The 24,579-nt window shown below is 40.4% G+C and overlaps 1 protein-coding gene and 1 long non-coding RNA gene across 2 annotated transcripts in view; one reads left to right on the forward strand and one right to left on the reverse strand.

Moving 5' to 3' along the window:
* CNTNAP2 (contactin associated protein 2) overlaps window positions 1-24,579 on the forward strand; it is a 2,193,843-nt gene that overhangs the window by 1,321,945 nt on the left and 847,319 nt on the right. The window contains exon 12 of the mRNA XM_043463954.1: window positions 171-277. Coding sequence (XP_043319889.1) covers window positions 171-277 — 107 coding nt within the window. The remainder of the gene's footprint in view (window positions 1-170; window positions 278-24,579) is intronic.
* LOC122438795 lies at window positions 6,526-23,052 on the reverse strand. Its single transcript, XR_006268644.1, has 2 exons — window positions 22,982-23,052; window positions 6,526-6,608 (listed from the first exon to the last, which is right to left on the reverse strand). It is a non-coding gene; the product is annotated as an uncharacterized LOC122438795 (long non-coding RNA).

Genomic DNA, 24,579 nt, shown 5'->3' on the forward strand with positions numbered 1-24,579 from the left:
GACACCTTCCATCATGAATCATATTAATCTGCTTAAACTAACAAGGATTAACTGCCTTGTTAAGGCAACCTGGCATTGAAATGATATATTGCCCAGACAGCTTGGAATTTGGCCACTCATAAATCTCATTTGCTCGCTGGTTTATTTCTGTTTGTCTCTTTCTCTGACAGATGTGTGCCCAATCACTGTGAGCATGGTGGGAAGTGCTCTCAAACGTGGGACAGCTTCAAATGCACTTGCGATGAGACTGGATACAGTGGGGCCACCTGCCACAACTGTGAGTGCCAATTTATCTCACTTTAAACGTGTAATTGCATGAGAATCCCAGGTCTTCAGCTACGATTTTAAGCCCAGCAACCTGAATAATCCACATAGTCAATCACTTGATTGTGAAGCACCCAGATTTTATTGCTGCTTTTCTGGAATAGTATTCAAGTTGTCAAAATATATTCTCTCAAGCCTAATGACTCAAAAAGAAGTACCAACCTTTCCCATGTTCTGTAAACACACAGTTGAGATGGGAATGCTGATCTTGTATGTGCCTCTATGTGTCTAAGTCATGTCTTTTCTAGATAGATTGGAAAATTGTGTTATTGTGATGTCTCTGACTGGATTCTCATTTATCAGTTCATCAGAGAGGCAGAGTGTAATTTAAACATTTAGTTTCTGGACAGTAGTGTCTCCTGCTCTTTTACAACGTTTGGCCACTCTTTTTAGATCATAAAAATGAGCCAGAAAGTGGAATTAAGTCCATTGGAGTTGCATATGTAAAATAAAAACAAAAGACTGTAATTTTTTTAAATATCGAAAACTAAAAAGTAGCATGCAAAAATGACTTTTAAAACATAAATATGCCTTGTTTTACATAACAGCTTTACCCTGAAAAGTTAAATAATTTTTTTATTTTTGCAATTAAAATATTAAGATAAATATTAACTTCATAATTGTAATATCAATTTTTCAATAATGCATAGCTGCTTGCTAAGCACTTTTGAAGACAGATTTGCCATAAAACATATACGTGAAAGGTCATCTGTTATGTAGTATATGTGTGTGTGTGTGTGTGTGTGTGTGTGTGTGTGTGTGTGTGTGTGTAAGAGGGAGTGAGGAAAGAGATTGAGTCTTCTTCAATCCTTTCTCCATATGAAACCTAATATCTAAATCCTCTAATTACAGAGAATGCTTTCTCTTTATTTCACTTTTAGAAAACAATAGCAAGCAAAATATTACTAGAGTTCTGGTGACAGTAAAAACTCAAAAGTGTTCTCTGATCCTCTTCATATCATTATTTGTAGTAATGCTCAGTTCAGTTCAGTCACTCAATGTTAATGTACAATCAGACATTGTGTTCAGTGTATATTTTAATACCTCAACTAAGAAAAAAAATCTGTAATTTATTTTACTGCACTTATTAATTTGTTTATGAGGATATTTTAAAAAAAGAGACAAAAAAAGAACCCTTAGAAAAATTAACATTGATAGGAAGATATACAAGAGAAGTGAGACACTTAGTAGATTCATTTTCTAAAAGGGATTTATGTATAGGTATGTAAAAATATTTCAATGAATAAAGAAAAAAATGATTGAAATTAAAATTAATTAGAATAAAGGACTTATAACTAAAATTATACCCTTTCAGTCACATCAAAATGTTAACTTTCAGCCTATGACATTCATTGTATATCTGATGATGAAATAAGTAATTTTGATGAAACCGAGTACTTTCACTCCACCAGTAGAATGTGTGCAATGTGTTACATGTGCTATAAATACCACCTTTAACTACTACAACCTTGTTTGTTAAAAATGGAAATTCTAACTAAAGAAAATTGGTGGTGGTTACAAGTGCTTCTGATCTCAGTGACCACTTTGCTATTTAATGTAAAAGCAAATAACTTTTTATAGCTGCTTATTTCCTTGAATACACAATAAAGACACTTAAAATGTTAATTTTTAAAGAAAATTTAGATACATGACTGGTTGAATAGTTGAGTTTTTTTTCTTTCTTTCTTTTTTTTTTTTTTTTTTTGAGTTAACAACTCCAAATATTAGAAATGTCCTAAGAGCATTTCATTTGGCTCTCCTGGGAAGTTATAAATGTAAAAAGGGAGGGAATTCCCAGGAGCTGAACGGGTTTGATCCCCCATCAGGGAGCTAAGATGCTCTGCTTGCCAGGCGGTGCGGCCAAGAAATAAAATGTGGGCAATGGATTCTAAAATGTAAGCAGAAGTATCTGTAAAGCTTCCTGTTCCTTGTAAATGTTAGTACTGATGTTATCAAATAAGCACAGTCCTCTGGCCTGCGTCTCCATCTTCCGTCTGTGGCTGTTGTTTCTCCGCCTTGCTCACCCTACGTGTGGACACCTTCCCCGCAGATGCTGAGCGCCTTGTTCAGGCTTGCCCTTATAGCAGGATATCACAGCACAAGGATTTTACCCACTACAAGTCTTTAATTTCTTCAGCCATCCCTACCCCAGGAAAGTTCTCATGGATCATCTTGTCCGCTGCTGGTCTGTATCGGTGCCCTGGGGCCTTGCTCTCATCTCTTCTTCAAGCCCCAAGCCTCCTGTCCCTGAGGTTGTCCTGAGAAAGGCAAACATTTGAATAAGCCGTGCAGTTTAGACCTCTGAAATCTGTCTTTCCCATTCAGAGGAACTCAGGGCTCTACCAAAATATAAAAAATAATATAAATAAAAGAGGGAATTATCTCTTCCCTGCCGCTCATTCTACTCATCTCTGATTTAATTTTTATATCTACGAAAGTAGAATCATTCATGTTTAACAATTTCCTGATCGCTTGTTGTCTTCCCCAAATAAGGTGAAAATGTTGAAACTCGTGTGTGCATAAACAGAGGCTGGAAGACCATCCTGCATAATTCAAGAAAGGACAGATAGAATACAATTTTGTTATGAAAAATATATCTTGTAGCTTATAGAATGGACCGTGCTGCCAAATAAGCTAAAAGACTTGATATATCTCTTGGTTACTCTCATGGACTAGTTAAAAATTGGGAGGGTATGACTCCACACATAATACTATGAAAATTATAAAATATATGTCCTTCAGTTTGATACAGAATGAATAATTTGGAATTCTTACATGGTCGATGACCACCCTGGCTTCTAATGATGGCCGTGAGGTTACCATGCTGGGTGCCTTTGTAGGAAGTCATTTCACTTCTCTTGGACATTCTTAGCTCCTCTGTCAACTGAATGGCTCCTGAGGTCTCTGACAGTTCTGTGAGTCAAAGACCTGAGATTTCCAGGTGCCGATTCTGTGGTTTTGAATTCTGTTAGCGTTATTAAACTTTTCCCTCATTATATCTGGTGAAAGACCTTTTGAAAAGGAGCTGTGGCTGCCTATGTATGGCTGAGTCTCTTCACTCTCCACCTGAAACTATCACAACATTGTTAGTTAGTAGGCCACACCCCAGTACAAAACAAAATGTTAAAAAAAAAAAAAAGAAAGAAAGAAAAGGAGCTATGGACATTTTTAAATAGTACTAGTTTGAAAAGGTGAAAAACAGCTAACCAAAGTCTGAAGTTTAGTAAATCTAAGTGTTTAGGAGAGCATCAGACATTACAGTTAGGTTACCATTTAACACGTTTTCTACCCTGGCCAAGGCTGGGCTTGGGATGAGAAAGCTCTTTTTTGGGTAACCCCTGGTTGCCAGGGGGCTGAAGTCCAGGATAAAGCCTCAAAACCCTTCTTTGACAGGTCACACTGCCTGAGTTTGAACTTGGATCAACTTGCTTGCAACCACGACCACTGAAACCCTCTGAGCTTCAGTTTTCTTTTTTGTGAATTGAGGTTAGTGGCACAACCATCTCATTAGGCCGTTGTGAGACTGAATGGGATAATTTGTGGAGAACAATGAGAAGGGCCGTAGCGCACATTGTTGTTGTTTAGTCACTAAGTCATGTCCACTCTGTGACCCCGTGGACTGTCTCCCGCCAGGCTCCTCTGTCCATGGGATTCTCCAGGCAGGAATGCTGGAGTGGGGGTTCCATTTCCTTCTCCAGGGGATCTTCCCAACCCAGGGATCGAACCTGGATCTCCTGCATTGGCAGGTGGATTTTTACCACTGAGCCACCAGGGAAACCCTTTAGCACATGTTAGTTCTCAATAAATTATTGCCATTTCATCCCCTTGGAACAATCATCCCTTTGCTCTGAATTTCTATACTAGTAATTGTCACACAATCTGTCACGTAATTTCTTGCTGCTATTCACTGTTTGCTATTGTTTCCATGGCAGATTTGGGCTTGCAGTGAATGATTAGTTTCCAGGTTTGTTTGTTTTTTTCCAGAAGAATTGAATGACATTAAAAGTTATTTGCTATGTCCTAGACCTGTATCTGTTTATTTATTGCTTATATATGGAGGAATTAATTTTTAAATAAATTCTATATGGGGCTCACAGGATTGTCATTTACAAACCACTCCCTGGAGGAGTCAGGGTGTCATAATCTGAGTGAGGAAATCTCACAGGGAAGCCACAGATGGCAAGAAAGTGAGAAGAATTTTTTTTCTTTTTCCTGTCCCCAAACTAAAGACGCTAGTTTATGACAAAATGCAGATGTGTTGTTGCAGTTTCATGCGTGCTAAGTCACTCCAGTCGGGTCCAACTGTTTGCAACCCTGTGGACTGTAGCCCGCCTGGCTCCTCTGTCCTTGGGATTCTCCCGGCAAGAATACTGGAATGGGTTGCCATGCCCTCCTCCAGGGAATCTTCCTGACCCAGGGATCGAACACACCTCTCTTATGTCTCCTGCATTGGCAGGCATGTTCTTTACGACTAGTGTGATCTCCTATGCAGGCATTCCATTCTCAGTAAATCTCTAAGCTCTAAGTAGTAGCGTATCAAATCGTAAAATCATGATGCAAAGAGTAGACTGATCATATTAGATATTCTTAGTTTATTTGCTTATGTTGACTTATTCCTCTTTTGCTCCCTCAAAAGTGTATGAATTTGTCTTTATTTTGAGCAAAACTACATGATTATATTTACAGTCTTTTTCTCCTAGTGATGCCAGATAGATTGCCCTTTTCAGTCTCCAAGCTTACGTTCTGATATATCAAATGCTTTTTATGATCTAATTATCATCCCATTTTTTCACATGTGTTCTTTACATTTCATATTTATGGCTCTAGTTTGCATAAATTAACTCAGAAACCTATTCCTTATCTCAGGGCTTAGCAGATAATTTTTCTCATGCTGCTGAAGTTTCAGTCATTCTTACATACACAATTAGTCCCCTATAGGGAACTGCCCTAAAAACTCCCAGAATATCCTCAATAATATGAAAACCTGTGACTATTTTCACAACTACAAGAGGATATTTGACAAATACAAGCAATGTTTTGGGGTGGAACTCTGCGAGAATTGCTACATGCCAGACCTTCATTCTGAGAGGAAATATTTTTCCAGATATCTTTTTATTAAAGGGAAGACTTTCATCTTGCCCAGATGGATAGACATGGCTGTTTCCAGAGGAAGTAAAAGCAGGCAAACTAATGGTCTATGGGGATCTCTTCCAATTCTGAAATTGCGTGATTTCTGAGTTCTGAAATACTAAAAAGAAAGAGGTATTGGTGTTGCCACAGAAATGCAAAAGTAAATTATTCCATAGCCAATTTTAGAAGGAAAACTGAAATTTATAAAGAAACTATTCTAGGACTTCCCTGGCGGTGCAGCGGATAAGAACCCACCTGCCAGTGCAGAGGACACGGGTTTCCTAGTCCAGGAAGATTCCAGACACCTCGGAGCAACTAGGTTTGTGCGTCACAAATACTGAGGCCATGCACTCTAAGGGTCCTTGCTCTACAATGAGAGAAGCCCCTGCAACAAGAAGCCCACACACTGCAACAAAGAGTAGCCCTTGCTCACTGGAACTAGAGAAAACCCAAGCACAGGAATGAAGACTCAGCACAGGCTCCTCCTGGGAAAACAAATGAATAAAATAAATTAATTTTTAAAAGTAAATTATTCTACATGCTCCATTCTGGAGCTATGACTCTGGGTCTATAAATTTGTAAACCATGAATTACACTGCACCTTATTACTGCACACATAAAAAGTGAAGTGGTTTTCAGTAGCTCACATCATGTTATGTATAATCCATTATGTCCATAAGTAACTTAATTCAAAGTGTAACTTTTTAAAAAGAAATTGTTCCTACCTGCCGAAAGTCACACTAACCTAGGGCATAAAGTCCTAGACTTGTTGGCACAAGAATAGTTGATCCCACCATCCATTTGGAACTACCACAAATTTAGACACCAATGAAGACAATTTGGAATTTGAATTTTGCTACCAAAAAAAAACAAAAAAACGCTGGCAGTCATTGGGTGGATTAATCGCCTTGTGGAACTGGAATCCATCCTTCAGCTGTAAGTTCAGTTGGCTTACAAGGCAGAGTAAAAAAGTTTGCTTAAAGCTCAACATTGACAAAACTAAGATCATGGCATCCGGTCCCATCACTTCATGGCAAATAGATGGGGAAACAGTGGCTGACTTTATTTTTCTGGGCTCCAAAATCACTGCAGATGGTGATTACAGCCATGAAATTAAAAGATGCTTACTCCTTGGAAGGAAAGTTATGACCAACCTAGACAGCATATTAAAAAGCAGAGACATTACTTTGCCAACAAAGGTCCATCTAGTCAAGGCTATGGTTTTTCCAGTAGTCATGTATGGATGTGAGAGTTGGACTGTGAGGAAAACTGAGTGCAGAAGAATTGATGCTTTTGAACTGTGGTGTTGGAGAAGACTCTTGAGAGTCCCTTGGACTGCAAGGAGATCCAACCAGTCTATCCTAAAGGAGATCAGTCCTGGGTGTTCATTGGAAGGACTGATGCTGAAGCTGAAATTCCAATACTTTGGCCACCTGATGCAAAGAGCTGACTCATTGGAAAAGATCCTGATGCTGGGAAAGATTGAAGGCAGGAGGATAAGGGGACGACAGAGGATGAAATGGTTGGATGGCATCACCAACTCAGTGGACATGGGTTTGGGTGGACTCTGGGAATTGGTGATGGACAGGGAGGCCTGGCGTGCTGCAGTCCATGGGGTCGCAAAGAGTCGGACACGACTGAGCGACTGAACTGAACTGAACTAAACTGAACTCAGTGTGACTGTGTCTTTAACCTGGATTGTGGGCTGTGCTTTTCCTCCCTGTCCCCCCGCTGGTCCCACTGGCCTCCTTCCAGTTTTCCATACGTGCCTTGTATCCTTGCACTTTTCCCTCTCCCCTCCCACTACCACAACCGCTGGTCTTTTGCACTTCCTCTCTCTGCTTTGCTTGGTATATTCCTAGTCATCCTTGATATCTCAGGTCAGTAGTCACCTTCTTAGGGAAGCTTTCCATGAAACTGTAATTAGGCCAAATCCTCTTATTTCAAGGATATAGCTCTTTCTCTTACTATTAGTGATGGCTGTGGTTTTGCATTTATTATTTGTCATTCTTTGATAATGTCTGTCTTCTCCACTGGGCTGTACCACCTGAGAATAGGTAGTGCCAGGTTCTGTCTATGATTTTATCCCTAGAGCCCAGCCAGCCTGTAATATGTGCTAAGTATTTTAAGGTTAACCAATTATTTTTGAGGCTGTCCAAATAAGTTATTTGTAATGGGCATTGCTGATTTTTTTTAAATGCCAATTATATCCAAATATTGTGCACATTTAATAAACACCAGATTTTAAACTGTAAAAAAAAAAAATGTGCCCAATGAAAGTCCACTGAATCCAGGAGTGAATAAATGGCAGAGAACGCAAGAAGCATCAAGAGCTTTTTAAAATCAATGTCTTTTATCCAAATTTATGAAGCTTGTAAAGCTATGAAGAGAAGGTAAAGCAAAAGGAAAAAGAAAAGAAAAAAAAAAACAGAGAAAGGAGCATAGAGAATAAAAGATGCGCTAATTAAAAGCAGGGGACTTCCCTTGTAGCTCACTTGGTAAAGAATGTGTCTGAAATTCAGACGATCTGAGTTCAATTCCTGGTTGGGGAAGATCCCCTGGAGAAGGAAATGGAACCCACTCCAGTCTTCTTGCCTGAAGCATTCCATGGACAGAGGAGCCTGTTACCCTCTCACTTTGGTTAAGGAGGCCCCTAGATCCTGCGGAGGCATGGGTCAGCAGTGACCTTCCATGGCGACAAGGGCTCTGGCTGCAGCAGACCTGGGAGTCACAGCGTGTGGTATAAGCCCTCTTGGAGGATGTCACCATTAGTGCCTCTATAGAGCTGCCGAGCAGGCAGCCCATAAACTGGAGAACAATTATACCAAAGAAGATCTCACACTGTTGCAAAAGTTCTAGGGCCCACAACAGATTTCCCAACCTGGGGATCTGGCAAAAGAACTGAGAACCCCCAGGGAAACAGACTTTAGGAGGGTACAACGAAACCTTATGTGTACCATGACCCGGGAGAGAGGGTCAGTGAGAAGAGACTGAGCAGATTTGCCTGTGAGTGTCGGGGGGTCCCTGGCAGAGGTGAGGGTCAACAGTGGCCTGCCCCGGGGTCAGGGGCACTGACTACAGCAGTCCTGGGAGTTGCAGCATGCTGGCATAAGTCCTTTTGAAGGAGGTCGCTATTGTCACCATTATCCCTACCATAGTTTAACTTCAGGCCAAACTAGAGGGAGGAAACACAGCCTTACCCATCAGAAGAAAATGTGATTAAAGACTTAGTGAGCATAGCCCTGCCCAGCAGAGTAGAACAAGACTCAGTTTTACCCGCAGCCAATCTCTCCCATCAGGGAGCTTCCACAAGCCTCTTTTCCTCATCCATCAGAGGGCAGACAGAATGAAAACCACAATCAGAGAAAACTAACCAAACTGATCACTTGGATCACAACCTTGTCTAACTCAATGAAACTATGAGCCATGCCTTGTAGGGCCATTCAAGATGGACAGGTCATGGTGGAGAGTTCTGACAAACCGTGGTTCACTGGAAAAGGGAATGGCAAACCAGTTCAGTATTCTTACAGTGAGAGCCCCATGAATGGTATGAAAAGGCAAAGAGATATGACACCGGACAATGAACTCCCCAAGTCGGTAGGTGCCCAATATGCTACTGTAGAAGAGTGGAGAAATAGCTCCAGAAGGAATGAAGAGGCTAAACCGAAGCAAAAGCAGTACCAAGTTGTGGATGTGTCTGGTGGTGAAACTAAAATCCAGTGCTGTAAAGAACAATATTGCATAGGAACCTGGAATGTTAGGTCCCTGAATCAAGGTAAATTGGAAGTGGTCAAACTGGAGATGGCAAGAGTGAACACTGACGTCTTAGGAATCAGTGCAGTAAAATGGACTGACATGGGTGAATTTAACTCAGATGACCATTATATCTACTACTGTGGATCCCTTAGTGGATATTCTACTACTAAGAATCCCTTAGAAGAAATAGAGTAGCCCTCATAGTCAATGAAAGGGTCAGAAATGCAGTAGTTGGATGCAATCTCAAAAACAACAGAATGATCTCCATTCATTTCCAAGGCAAATCATTCAGTACCACAGTAATCCAAGTCTATGCGCCAAGCACTAATGCCGAAGAAGCAGAAGTTGAATGGTTCTATGATGACCTACAAGACCTTCTAGAACTAACACCCAAAAAAGATGTCCTTTTCATTATAGGGGACTGGAATGCAAAGTAGGAAGTTAAAAGATACCTGGAGTAACAGGCAAGTTTGGCCTTGGAGTATAAAACGAAACAGGACAAAGCCTAACAGAGTTTTGCCAAGAAACACGCTGGTCATAGCAAACACCCTCTTCCAAAACACGAGAAGACTACACATGGACATCACCAGATGGCCAACACCAAAATCAGATTGGTTATGTTCTTTGCAACCAAAGATGGAGAAGCTCCATATAGTCAGCCAAAACAAGACCAAGAGGTGACTGTGGCTCAGATCATGAACTCCTTGTTGCCAAATTCAGGTTTAAATGGAAGAAAGTGGGGGAAACCACTAGACTATTCAGGTATAACCTAAATCAAATCTCTTATGATTATACAGTGGAAGTGACAAATAGATTCAAGGGATTATATCTGATAGAGTACCTGACAAACTATGGATAGAGGTTCATGACATTGTACAGAGGCAGTAATCAAAACCATCCCAAGAAAAATTATGCAAAAAGGCAAAATGTTTGTCTGAGGAGACCTTATAAATAGCTGAGAAAAGAAGAGAAGCAAAAGGCAAAGGAGAAAAAGAAAGATATATCTGAATGCAGAGTTCCAAAGAATAGCAAGGAGAGATAAGAAATCCTTCCTAAGGGATCAGTGCAAAGAAATAGAGGAAAACAATAGAATGGAAAAGACTAGAGATCACTTTCAGAAAACTACAGATACCAAGGGAATGTTTCATGCAAAGATGGGCACAATAAAGGACAAAAATGGTATGGACCTAACAGAAGCAGAGGATAATAAGAGGAGATGGCAAGAATACATAGAACTATACAATAAAGATCTTCATGACCCAGATAACCACAATGGTGTCGTCAAACTCACCTAGAGCCAGACATCTTAGAGTGGGAAGTCAAGCAGGTCTTAGGAAGCATCACTATGAACAAAGCTAGTGGGGGTGATGGAATTCCAGTTGAGTTATTTCAAATCTTAAAAGATGATGCTGTGAAAGTGCTACACTCAATATGCCTGCAAATTTGGAAAAGTCAGCAGTGGCCACAGGACTGGAAAAGGTCAGTTTTCATTCCAATCCCAAAGAAAGGCAATGCCAAAGAATGTTCAAACTACTGCACAATTGCACTCACATGTTAGCAAAATAATGTTCAAAACTCTCCCAGCCAGGCTTCAACAGTACATGAACCAAGAACTTCCAGATGTTCAAGCTGGATTTAGAAAAGGCAGAAGAACGATAGATCAAATTGCCAACATCCATTGGATCGTAAAAAAAAAAAAAAAAAAACAACAAGAGAATTCCATAAAAACATGTAGTTCTGCTTTATTGACTATGCCATAGCCTTTGACTGTGTGGATCACAACAAACTGTGGAAAATTCTTAAAGAGATGGGAATACCAGACCACTTTACCTGCCTCCTGAGAAATCTGTATGCAGGTCAAGAAGCAACAGTTAGAACCGGACATGGAACAACAGACTGGTTCCAAATTGAAAAAAGAGTACATCAAGGCTGTATATTGTCACCCTGCTTATTTCACGTATATGCAGAGTACATCATGAGAAATGCCAGGCTGAATGAAGCACAGGCTGGAATCAAGATTGCCAGGAGAAATATCAGTAACTTCAGATATGCACATGACACTATCTTTATGCCAGAAGACGAGAGGAACTAAAGAGCCTCTTGAAGGTGAAAGAGGAGAGTAGATAATCTGGCTTAAACCTCAACATTTAAAAAACTAAGATCATGGCATCCGGTCCCATCACTTCATGGCAAAAGACACAATGGAAATCATGGCAGACTATTTTCTTAGGTTCCAAAATCACTGCAGACAGTGACTGCAGCCATGAAATTAAAACAATTGCTCCTTGGAACAAAAGCTATGATCAAGCTACACATCATATTAAAAAGCAGACACATTACTTTGCTGACAGTGGCCCTTTTAGTCAAAGCTATGGTTTTTTTCAGTAGTCATATATAGATATGAGTGCTGGTCCATAAAGAAGGCTGCATGCCATAGAATTGGTGCTTTTCACCCGTGGTATTGGAGAAGACTCTTGAGAGTCCCTTGGACTGCAAGATCAAGCCAGTCAATCTTAAAGGAAATCAGTCCTGAATATTCATGTGAAGGACTGATGCTGAAGCTAAAGTGCCAATCCTTTGACCACATGATGCAAAGAACTGACTCATTAGAAAAGACCCTGATATTGGGAAAGATTGAAGGCAGTAGGAGAAGGGGATAAAAGAGGATGAGATGGTTGGATGGCACCACGACTCAATGAACACAGGTTTGAGCAAGCTTCGGGAGATGGTGAACGACTGGGAATCCTGGCGTGCTGCAATATGTGATGTAACAAAAAGTTGGACGTGACTGAGTGAGTGAACAACAAATTAAAAGTGGAGGGAGTAGTGATAGATACAGCAGCACAAAAAATCAAAAGAGGCTTAAAATTACAAGAAGTTATAGGGATGGATTCAATATATGGGCCAACAAACCTACATGTTTCAAATAATATTTGAGGAGAATATCACCATGTTTAGACACTGTTTGTTGAAGAAACTTGTGAGAAAATGTAGTAACAGTGCTGAAGTTATTTGTGACAACAGCAAAAGGTCTCTCTCTGGTAACAGATTGTAGTCAACTCTTGTGCTGGCTGATTGTATGAAAGAAAGAAAAGAAAGTGAAGTCGCTTAGTCATGTCTGACTCTTTGCGACCCCATAGACTGTAGCCTGCCAGATTCCTCCGTCCATGAAATTTTCCAGGCAAGAGTACTCGAGTGGGTGGTCATTTCCTTCTCTAGGGGATCTCCCAACCCAGGAATCAAACCTGGGTGTCCCACATTGCAGGCAGACGCCTCCCCAGAAGCCCATCAAGGACAGGGAAGGGCTCTTTTGGTTGTTTGCGCTGCTGTGTCTATCATACTCCCTCTGCTTTTAATTGCTTGATTTTGTTGCTCTTCAGTTGCTCAGTCATGTCCGACTCTGGTGGCTGATTGTATGAGCTTTTCTAAAATAAATATTGTTGCTTTTCAATTGCTAAGTCATGCCCAGCTTTTTGCAACCCCATGGACTGCAGCACACCGGGCTTCCTTATCCTTCACTATCTCCTGGAGCTTGCTCAAGTTCATGTCCTTTGAGTCAGTGATGTCATCCAACTGTCTCATCCTCTGTTGTCCCCTTCTCCTCCTGCCTTCTTTCTTCCCCAGCATCAGGGTCTTTCCCAATGAGTCAGCTCTTCACATTAGGTGGCCAAAGTAATAAATATAAGTATGTTTAATATTGATTATCTGCTGCTGCTGCTGCTAAGTCACGTCAGTCATGTCCGACTCTGTGTGACCCCATAGATGGTAGCCCACCAGGCTCCCATCGCTGGGACTCTCCAGGCAAGAGTACTGGAGTGGGTTGCCATTGCCTTCTCTGATTGATTATCTACTGAATGGCAAAAAAAAAAAAAAAAAAAAAAAACTTGTTTATTTAAACAGTATAAAATGTGAATAAGATGAACATAATCCTTTAATTTATCATGCCGTACCATTCATGCATTCTTACTACAGAGGCACTGTGGAGAGGGAAAATAAAGACCTCAGTGTTTGAAATCAGATGATCTAATGTCAAATCCTCAGATCCTCGGGCTGTATAGCCAGATTTATTTCTTTGTCAGCTTCTCTAGTTGTAAGACTAGTGAGGAACACTGCCTTCCCTACATATGAATCCTCTGTTTCCTCCAACCCTCTTAGAGAACTTGTGTGGATTTCATCTATACCCCTAGAGGGTGAAGTCAGCTCTTCAGGTACATGTTACAGGTCACTAGCTACAATTAAACAAGAAAGATTGGGTTTAATTCACTTCCTCTTGGCCTCCTTTATTTTACACTCTGTGCTGTCTTGGCTTTGTGCTTTGGACAATCACTTAACCTCTTTGAACTTAAGTTTCCTCTGGGATATTCAATGAAATATTGCCTCTTAATGTGCTTTGTAAAAATAGAAAGCATCCTAGGTCTTGTTGTAACTTTTATTTTACTACTAAGTCTTAAAAACAGCCAGCCATGATGTTTGGCAGAAACCAACCCAATACTTTAAGGCAATTATCTTTCAACTAAAAAAAGAAACAAACAAAAAAACAGCCAGCCAATTTTTTGCCTGAATACTGATAGAGTTGATTCTCAAAGAAAAGATCAGAGAGTCTCTAAATATTTAAGCCAATACTCACTGAAAAGATAAAAGGCTTTATTAGCAAATATAATGGCCATCCTGACTGATTTATATGCCCAGGATGAATCTGCTCTAATCTAGACAGGGCATTAAGTAGCCAGACTGTGCTTCTTTGTAATAAAGTGAGCAGTTCCCAAATTCTCCCAATTTTACCTCCCCCCACCAATCCTCCCATTTCATCCGTACACCAAGACCTGCTTCAGACCCTCAGTCTGTTCTTGTCACTTAAGTGTCTGGGGGGTAAAACTCTAGGACTATGGGAAACCAGCCGTCTATATTCTCAGCATCATGTGTTCATTTTTTATTAATTCATCAGTATGTTGAGGGCTGACTCTGTCCTGCATAGAGGACGGGTGTGGAGTATGGAGGAAAAAAAGGAAGAAGGCAGGGATACGAGCAGAGAATATCAAACAGCCCCCTCCAATAAGTGCATAGTTTCATTAAAAATACAGGTTTTTATACTCTTCATTCATTTTCATATCCCTGGTTCATTGGAATTGTGTTGATGTTGTTTAGCTGCTAAGTCGTGTCCAACTCTTTGCAACCCCATGGACTGCAGAATGCCAGGCTTCCCTGTCCTTCCCTATCTCCCAGAGTTTGCTTAGATTTATGTCTGTTGAGTGGGTGATGCTATCTAGCTATCTCACTGTGATGCTGTGAATTGTGAACTGAGGGTAAATTATACCATGTGTTTACAGTCTACAGCCTAGGTTGGAAATTTTCATGTTTGCAAAATATATATAAACGTAATTGTATGGGAAATTACTTAATATTATATCACAGATTCTTTCTGGTTTTAAGCAACTGTTTCATCTTTTCACATTATTTACTTGTTTACTTCTGTGTTTTTTCCTTATCAAATGGACAGGGAGGATTAGGGTGAGACGGCTCTAGTATGGTGCTGGGTAGAGAAAGCAGTTTTCAATAAAATATGTACAGTTTCAATATTAGGAAGCTTGTGTTTATTTGTGTATATTCTCTAGCTGAGAATCTCACTTTCTCACCAAGCTGGAGCACTTGGGGAAAGAAGATGAATGACAAGTGATGTCACTTCCTGAAATCACACTTGTTAGGAAAAGAAACAATCATCCCAGCAGCTCCTTTACTCACATTCTCACCTGGCCTCTGCAGATAAAGTGAGATGGGGAGAGGTGGGGAGTGCTACCTGCATAGATATGTTGGAAGGGGATTTAGAGGCCATTCTCTCAGCTACAGCCAAATAAATTACATTGGATTAAAATAGTGCAGGTCATTTGGAGAAACACAGCCCAAGGACCTTTACATTTCTAAGGCAGCCCAAATTTCAAATTAATCCCTTCTTTCATGCCTTGCTCTGAAAAGATGGCTAAGATTAAACATAGAAAGAAGGGATTTAATTTCAGTTTTACAAAGACTCTTTCAATAGTTTCAAAAATATGTCTTTCTCTTCGAATAAAGAGCCTTTGCCAAAAGTTGATGTGCAAATCATGTTGAAAAGCAGACCACTTTACAAACAGAAGCTGTGATCCTGAACTTCTCAGAGGTGATAAAATGCCAGAGACAGGTCTTGAGGGCCTTAACATTATTCATTCAACTCCCCTGTAGTTTGAACCCCATTGACTATTTCATCCAAGGTTCAGAGTGAAGACAAAAACAGATAGAAAACACCCACCTCCATATCTCTCCATTAGGGGGAAGAATATAGAGGGCTGTTTAATTGAAATACAAGGAGAGGAATTTCTGAGATGTTTATATCCACTCAAAACACAAGGAGAATTTATCTCATAAATCATACATTTTCTTTTTTTTTTCCTTCATATTTACATTAGTCACTGTGTCCCTAAGACTGTTTTTGCAAGTCTTAGGCTTTACAAACTTGGTGTATAGGAATATCTTTAATTCATAGACAGTTTCAATTCACTCAGTAATATATTATGTCTATTTTGTATGTAGCACACTGCATGGATACAGAAATACAGATCAGAGCCCACTTCTTTGTGAAGTAGATGAAGTGGTTACAAAAGGAAGAAGGACAAATACACAGAAAATATTAATATATTAGTAGAAGGTAACAGATATGCCAAACTGGTATAAAGGCAACTGTGTATACATGATAATGAGAGAGAGAGAACCATGCAATCTAAAATGGTCAGGAAGGGCTCAAGGAGGAACTGAACCCTGGCCACATTCCTCCTTTGGTTGGGAATAAAGATTGAGACGGGCAGAGTCCAAGTGCAGCAGTAAACACAGACTGTGGAGAAGTGAGCTAGTTAGGAGACCCAGCTTTGGAGTCCCCAGACCTCAAGGGGAACACTCACTTAGATTTCTATATGTCATATGATCCTTGGGAAGTTGCTCAATCTCCCTGGTTAGCACCATCCTCTTTGAGTGGTGTACTGCAGCCAAGATTATTGTTTAGGAATTTTATGAACTGGTTGTTTCAACTTGGTAGGTTAAACCAGGCACAGTGGGAGAATTTACCCTGTGGAACTTGACAAATCCTAGAAATCCAGACTTTTTTTTTTAATTTTTATAAAACTGTTTTGCCAGAGTATCATTGCTCTGTTTCATTATTAATAAGAGGAGAATAATAGTAAATCCTACCAGTATTGTTGTGAAGGGTACAGATGATGTGTAAAATCTCTGAAGTGAAAGTCTCTCAGTTGTGTCCAACTCTTTATGATCCCATGGACTGTAGTCCATGCTCCAGGCCAGAATACTGGAGTAAGTAGCCTTTCCCTTCTCCAGGGGATCTTCCCAACCCAGGGATCGAATCCAGGTCTCCCGCATTGCCGGAGAATTCTTTACCAGCTGAGCCACAGAGGGAAGCCCAAGAGTACTGGAGTGGGTAGCCTATCCCTCCTCCAGCGGATCTTCCCGATCCAGGAATCGAACCAGGATCTCCCGGATTGCAGACGGGTTCTTTACCAGTTGAGCTGTCAGGGAAGTAAAATGTCTATCACAGTTATAATCAACACAGGTGATTCTCCAGAGGTGATAGATAAAGTTACAAATGGCATACTATGAAGACACTGGTCCCACCAATGGGGCAGCAGGGTGTGGAGTCAAGTGGGTGGGTGGAGGGGCCAGAGGACCCTTTCAATACCTGAACTCCAAAGTACGGCTCAGATGTAGTTCTTCATCAGTCAGTTTTACCATGAAACAAATTTATTCTCTGGAAGAAAAGAGTCGAGTTTCCTTACCAGGTCAATCTCTAAATGATGTTAAAGTCTACCCAACAGACTATTGGCTGAAAATAATCTCTGAGCTAAGAAAATCTTAGAAGACTGCCAAATAATGTTTGGAGACCATTTATGAAGAACCGTTGGATCGTGTGATGTCAATTCGATGGTCAACATTTCTTTTACTGAAAATGACAGAAGTGTTTCTGCGTTACTGAAGTTTGCCTCAACTGTTTAGGATATAATATAATGTTAGGCAGCAACTGATGAGTAATTAGTTCTCTTGGGACACAACATTAACTCTAACATTATTTTGTGATTGTTAACCTAATTCTAAAGAAGGGGAGGCTTTCTTCCTTCAGGAGTGCCTCCAGCTGTGACCTAGCAGAGTCAAATTTATACTCCTTAAATTCAAGATACCTAGCCTTGTTTCCCAACCTCTCTGTGAAAAACAAAACAAAACAAAACTACTCAATAACAAATCTCATGATTTTTTTTTTTCCACCACTGACATGATGAAAATATGAAGGATGCATTATTGGTTCCTGTTTATATCATTATAAAATGGTGGTGAACAAAGAACTCTCTCTGTTTCATTTCTTATCATTGTTGCATTCTGCTTTGCTTCCTCCTTTCTACTCCCTCCTGGCAAAAGAGTGTTGACAACAGTACCGTTCAGATTGTTGGAATCTGGAATGAAAAAGTCCATCCACCCAAGCAATGTTCGTCTGTTGTGTTTGTTGTAAATGGCTAATTTCATTAATGCAAAAGTTTCCCATGGAAAGTGCAGCAGTTTTCAAGAAAATTTTGCTGGCTCACTTTTTGGGTATTCTCACATATGACTGCTTTCAAATTTGGGGGAAATGTTTCATCTGAAAATCTTTTATCTTAACCGAGTAAAAGTGAAATACTCTAAATGTATATGGATTTGCCTTTTAAAATGTGGTCTTATTATCAAGTAAAGCATGAGAAAGATCTAATGGGTTGCAGTTCCTTGGTCACCATGTAATTTTGCCCCAGAGCTGACATGGTAGCTCCAGTCTGCAAAATACACCAAGCCTACTCTGAAAAGACCTTCCTAGACATCATGGATGCCAGCACCAAGTGCCAGACAATATTGACACCAAGAAAATTGCTGTCATTACTCATTAGCAGGCATCAAAATGTCCTAATAATTCTCTTTCCCAATATTCAAGCCTGTTGAGACATCAATTAAACATGCTCTGCTTGCCAAGTCATGTGATCAATGTTCTCTGAGCTGGATTGGGCCAACTGAATCCGTCCAATTAGACTGGATAAAGAAACACTTCTAAGAGTCTGGCTGTGGAAAAAGAGATTAGTTCCATCCATATTCCTGAAATGGAATTCAGAGTTCTTGAAAACACTGTGTGTGTTTTTCACCACATGGCCATCTGTTGATGAGTTTGCCCCACTTAGAGAACATTCAAATGTTCAGTGGAAAGCATATTCCTACTCAGAAAATGCTAACATATTAAGGCTCCCTTGTGTCTCGGTGACATGAATACAAACTTCCTGAATGAATAAAACCTGAATTTGGGGGCCAGATTGATTCTTCCTATACTGCCTGGAGCAAGGTAAATGGAATGAGCTTGGTTAATTCATTGTTCAAAAGGTTTATTTTTTCCTTTGTATGATTTTTTAATATCAAGCTGAGTTAAGCTATATGAGAGAGAAGAAAGTATCTTCCACGGGGGAGAAATGGCCAATAATGGAGATGGTCTTGCCTTCTTGTGACATAGCAGATCTGGGAGAAGTACTGAAATTGTATTCATACTGATGCCTTGAGGAAGGTGGGTAGGAAATTCCAGGTAGCAACATAGCAACACTTGCTTAATATTGGAGCATATTGCTGGAGCATAATACTGGAGCAAGAGCCTATTCTACTCTGTGATTAGGGCACATACTGGGGAGACTTGAGCTGTTATAGGAAAGCTCTTCTCTTCTCAGCTGGCCACATGGCTGATTAGTCACAATCCAGGCCTGTTGTCCAATGGGTGCTGAAGTGAAAGGGGACCGAGAGATGCAGCAGGATAAGTGAGGGGTGAATGGATGAACCCTCCTCATCCACGCTGAATCCACCACTTAGCACACACTTTCCACCATCAGCAGATAAAACCATTATCAACCCTGTCCTGCAACTTTGGCTTTGCCTCCATGCCCTTGCCACAGCATCAGTGAAAGTTGTCATTTTCACTAAGCTTTATTTCTACAGCCTGAACTAGGTTTGGGGGCTAACCTTTAGTTTAGAAATAAAAATAATGATTCAAAAGGATTTATATGGCAGAAATAATATGGAATAAAAATTTATTTAGGAGCCTTTGCATTGCTATTAGCAATCACAGAGAAGGACTTCCCTGGTAGCTCAGCTGGTAAACTGAACTGCAATGTGGGAGACCCAGGTTCAATTCCTGGGATAGGTTACTCACTCCAGTATTCTTGGGCTTCCCTAGTGGCTCAGATGGTAAAGCTTATTAGTAGACAACATTTTCCTTTGTCCCTTATACATACAGATTAGATTTTGAAAGACATTATGTGGCTTCTCGGGTAGCTCAGATGGCAGAGAATCTGCCTGCAGTGTGAGAGACCCAGGTTCAATCCCTAGGTTGGGAAGATCCCATGGAGAAGGGAGTGGCAACCCACTCCAGTATTCTTGCCTGGAAAATCCCATGGGTAGAGAAGCATGGCAGCCTACAGTCCATGGAGTCACAAAAAGTCAGACACAACTGAGTGAGTAACATTTTCATACATAGTAAAATATATTTCTTTAAAACCTTAGTAATTTATTTACTATATTAAAATTTATAGGAGACTGATTTAAGATTTCAGTTTTCATTCAGATTGGTACTTCTTTTTTGCTACTTGTCTCACTATATGCTTCTCATGTAGCACCTTTCTTAAGATGAAATAAATGAATATCAGGCCCTAAATTCTACCACATGTTGTTCCTTAGCCAAGGAATGGGTTCATGTTGACACTTGACTAACATCAATTTCACACACAGTAGTAAAAAAATTTTTAATCTGTACAAACTGTAATTTTCATGCTGGGATCATTTCGATTCCAGAAGTTTTTCTATTGATTAGTTTAAGAAACTTGTGTCTTCACTGTGTTTTTTTAATGAGGAGCCCAGTGAAGAATCATATAAGAATCTTGAGGAAATTTTTGCTTTTTTTAGAAGTGCAACAAATAGAACTCTGACAGTTGGGAAAATGAGCTTGTTGTCCATTGACTTTAAAAAAATTAAGAATAAATATACAAAGTTTGAGAAGGGGCAATTCAGTAGATGTTTTAAATGCTTATTAACATCATGCTGTATTGAGATTAGAGATGGTGTCTTTGTCTAGTTTCTCTGTTGTGTCCAGCTCTTTGTGTCTCCATGGACTGTAGCCTGAAAGGTTCATCCGTCCATGGGATTCTCCAAGCAAGAATACTGGAGTGGGTTGCCATGCCCTCCTCCAGGGGATCTTCCCGACCCAGGGATCGAACCCTCATCTTTTAAGTCTCCTGCATTGGCAGGTGGGTTATTTGCCATTAGTGTCACCTGAGAAGCCCTTTATATGAAGGAAGGCATTCTATTCATAAGATTACAAATCAGGTGTTAGAATATATCAAAACAAAAGCCCAGACATTTTCACATTAAAGTTTTTAATGCAAAAATAGACCAGTCAAGTTTCTGACAGATCTATGACACAAAGATAAACACAGTGACAACTCTTATACTAGATAGATCTGAAGGGGAAATAAAATCAAATAGTACACACTTACTGAGGCACACTTCACACCAGCCCTATCTGTGTCATCAGTCACAACTAAGCTGTGACTGTGTCTCCACGTGCACACACATATACACATACATACATACACACATAGAGCATATCTCTTGAACAGCTATGCTTATCAGGCTCTGAACATACAAAGGCCTTTGCCTACTCGAGGGAAAATCTCTCTGTAAGAGCTTCTTATAATAAAATCTGTTTTGTTTTTCAGCTAAGAGACTAACTTTCTTTTCATTTCCTGATGTTACTGGTATTAGGTCCATGAAATGTTCTTTATGCCAACTTGCAGATTGTAGAAAGCCGCATAGAAAGGAGGCTTCATTATCCATAAAACCAACTCCCTCTGAATTGTTATAGTGAACTACATATGAGGCAAAGCCCCTACTTTATTCACAATCAGGAAAGTGTCCAAAAGCAAATTGAAGGAGGGGTACTTTTTCTCCTTCTCTTTAGAAGTGGCTCCAATGGATGGGGTGTTACATGTATCCTTCTACTATGGCTGCCTTAGCAAGAGACCATGGACATGGTGACTTCAAACAAGAAGTATGTATTCTCTCAGAGTTCTGGAAGTCTGAAATCCAGGGTCAGCAAAGTCCTGCTCTCTCTGAAGCTCTAGCGTAGAATCTGGGCTTGCATCTTCCTGGTTTCTGGCAGTTGCCAAGCAACGGGCAGTGTTCCTTGGCTTCCATCATCTGGTCTCTACCTATGTCTTCAAATTCCTTCCTCCTTGTGTGTCTCAGTGTCTATGTGTCTTAATCTCCATCTTTTCTCTTATGAAGACATCAGTCTTTGGATTTAGGGCCTATAGTCATCTAGTATGATTCACCTCAACTAATTACATCTACAAAGACCTTTCCAAAGACAATCTCTTTCTGAGTTTCTTGGTGGATGCACATTTTTGTTGGACACGATTCAACCTCTGCCCTCTGCTTGCTTCTGTCCAGCCCTGTACATGGTGTCATGCATCCCCTCAGGTTTTCCTGTCTCTTTTTTTCTTTTTTTGCTTGCACTCTCCTCCCAAATCCAGCCCAAAATGTCCTTCTTCCGACTTCCACTACATCTATGCTCTGTGGGACCCAGTTCATGTCTCTTTCCATTTTACAAATTTTAAAAACATCTGTTTACTTATATGGCCATGTTGGGTCTTTGTTGCATCACGCAAGATCTTTCGTTATGGGGCATGGACTCTTTAGCTGTGGCCCAAGGGCCCCATAGTTGCGGTGTGAGGGCTTAGTTGCCCCACGGCATGTGGTATTTTAGATCCAGAGTTGGAACCTACATCCCTTGCATTGCAGGGCAGACTCTTAACCACTGGACCACCAGGGAAGTCCTTCAGTTTTGTGAAATTTTCTCAGATCACTCAAGATAAAAGAGATTTCTTCTTTTTCCTTATTTTTCAATAGCCCTTATTATCTATGTGATTTTTCCACTTAATTTATACTCTTAATTATTTTTCCAAATACTTGTTCATAATTTTTCCCCAGAATGTAAATTGTGTGGGCAGAGGCCAGCTTTTCTATATGTTTTGTGAAACCTAGTAATTCATATATGTTGACTGAATCTTTAGTTTTGAACATGTACTGTGGGTTGAGAGAAAATCATGTACTGTGGGTTGAGAGAGGGAAGTATGCTAAGTTTTGGAATTTACATATACCATGTCATATGATCTTCAAAACTGTGTGTAAGGAAGATATTCCACTTTACAGGTTAAAAATTGAGGTTGAAAGTACAGGGCAGTGTTGAGATTTCAAACCCTTACTGTCTGTTATGTGAAATCTGTATTTTCCTAGAAATATGCCTTCCTTCTGGCAAAGCCTTTTTGACTTTCAGAGCATTTAAAACACTGAGAACATGGAGACTGTTTTGAGACGTGGTCCTGAAAAGTTGATTCTACATTGAAAGATGTTGTTGGAAAAACCACATCCCACAATTTCTGACATTAGTCTCCGCTGATGTTCATCAGCCTGAAGGCAGCTATAGGAGCAGGTCAGGAACCCCTGAGAGAAACAGGAGGACACACCAATGCTTGTGAGTGGATATGAGCACATAGGCCCCCAAGGAGCCTCAACACCAGCTTATTATAATCACCCTACTTAATAGAGATTATATAACAACACTGCAGATAGTGACGGCAGTCATGAAATAAAAAGACACTTACTCCTTGGAAAAAAAGTTATGAACAACATAGACAGCATATTAAAAAGTAGAGACATTAGTTTGCCAACAAAGGTCCATCTAGTCAAGGCTATGATTTTTCTAGTAGTCATATATAGATGTGAGAGTTGGACTATACAGAAAGCTGAGTGCCGAAGAATTGATGCTTTTGAACTGTGGTGTTGGAGAAGTCTCTTGAGAGTCGCTTGGACTGCAAGGAGATCCAACCAGTCCATCCTAAAGCAGATCAGTCCTGGGTGTTCATTGGAAGGACTGATGTTGAAGCTGAAACTCCAACACTTTGGCCACCTGATGCGAAGAGCTGACTCATTTGAAAATACCCTGATGCTGGGAAAGGTTGAAGGTGAGAGGAGAAGGGGACGACAGAGGATGAGATGATTGGATGGCATCATGCACTCAGTGGATATGAGTTTGCATAAACTCTGAGAGTTGTTGATGGACAGGGAAGCCTGGTGTGCTGCAGTCCATGGGGTCGCAAAGAGTTGGACACGACTGAGCGACTGGACTGAACTGAACTGATATAACAACATTTAAAAACATTTTGAAACCTCAAATAAAGACTGTACTGAAATGATTTTAAAATTTTTAGTTTGTGATGAGTTCAGTTCAGTTCAGTCGCTCAGTCGTGTCTGACTTTTTGCAACCCCATGAATCGCAGCACGCCAGGCCTCCCTGTCCATCACCAACTCCCGGAGTTTACCCAAACTCAAGTCCATCAAGTCGGTGATGCCATCCAGCCATCTCATCCTCTGTCGTCCCCTTCTCCTCCTGCCCCCAATCCCTCCCAGCATCAGGGTCTTTTCCAGTGAGTCAGCTCTTCGCATCAGGTGTCCAAAGTATTGGAGTTTCAGCTTCAACATCAGTCCTTCCAATGAACACCCAGGACTGGTCTCCTTTAGGATGGACTGGTTGGTTCTCCTTGAAGTCCAAGGGACTCAAGAGTCTTCTCCAATACCACAGTTCAAAAGCATCAATTTTTCGGCCTCAGCTTTCTTTATAGTCCAACTCTCACATCCATACATGACCACTGGAAAAACCATAGCCTTGACTAGATGGACCTTTGTTGGCAAAGTAATGTCTCTGATTTTTAGCATGCTGTCTAGGTTGGTCATAACTTTCCTTCCAAGGAGTAAGCATTTTTTAATTTCATGGCTGCAATCACCATCTGCAGTGATTTTGGAGCCCAGAAAGATATAGTCAGCCACTGTTTCCACTGTCTCCCCATCTATTTGCCATGAAGTTATGGAACTGGATGCCATGATCTTAGTTTTCTGAATGTTGAGCTTTAAGTCAGCTTTTTCACTCTCCTCTTTCATTTTCATCAAGAGGCTTTTTAGTTCCTCTTCACATTCTGCCATCAGGGTGGTGTCATCTGCAAATCTGAGGTTATTGATATTTCTCCCGGCAATCTTGATTCCAGCTTGTGCTTCATCCAGCCCAGCGTTTCTCATGATGTACTCTGTATATAAGTTAAATAAGCAGGGTGACAATATACAGCCTTGACGTACTCCTTGTCCTATTTGGAACCAGTCTGTTGTTCCATGTCCAGTATTAATATAATTGTGTGTGCATTTACCATGCTATGCTATTCTATGCTAAGTCGCTTC

This window comes from Cervus canadensis, chromosome 3, assembly GCF_019320065.1.
Source record: "Cervus canadensis isolate Bull #8, Minnesota chromosome 3, ASM1932006v1, whole genome shotgun sequence".
Taxonomy (NCBI): Eukaryota; Metazoa; Chordata; class Mammalia; order Artiodactyla; family Cervidae; genus Cervus; species Cervus canadensis.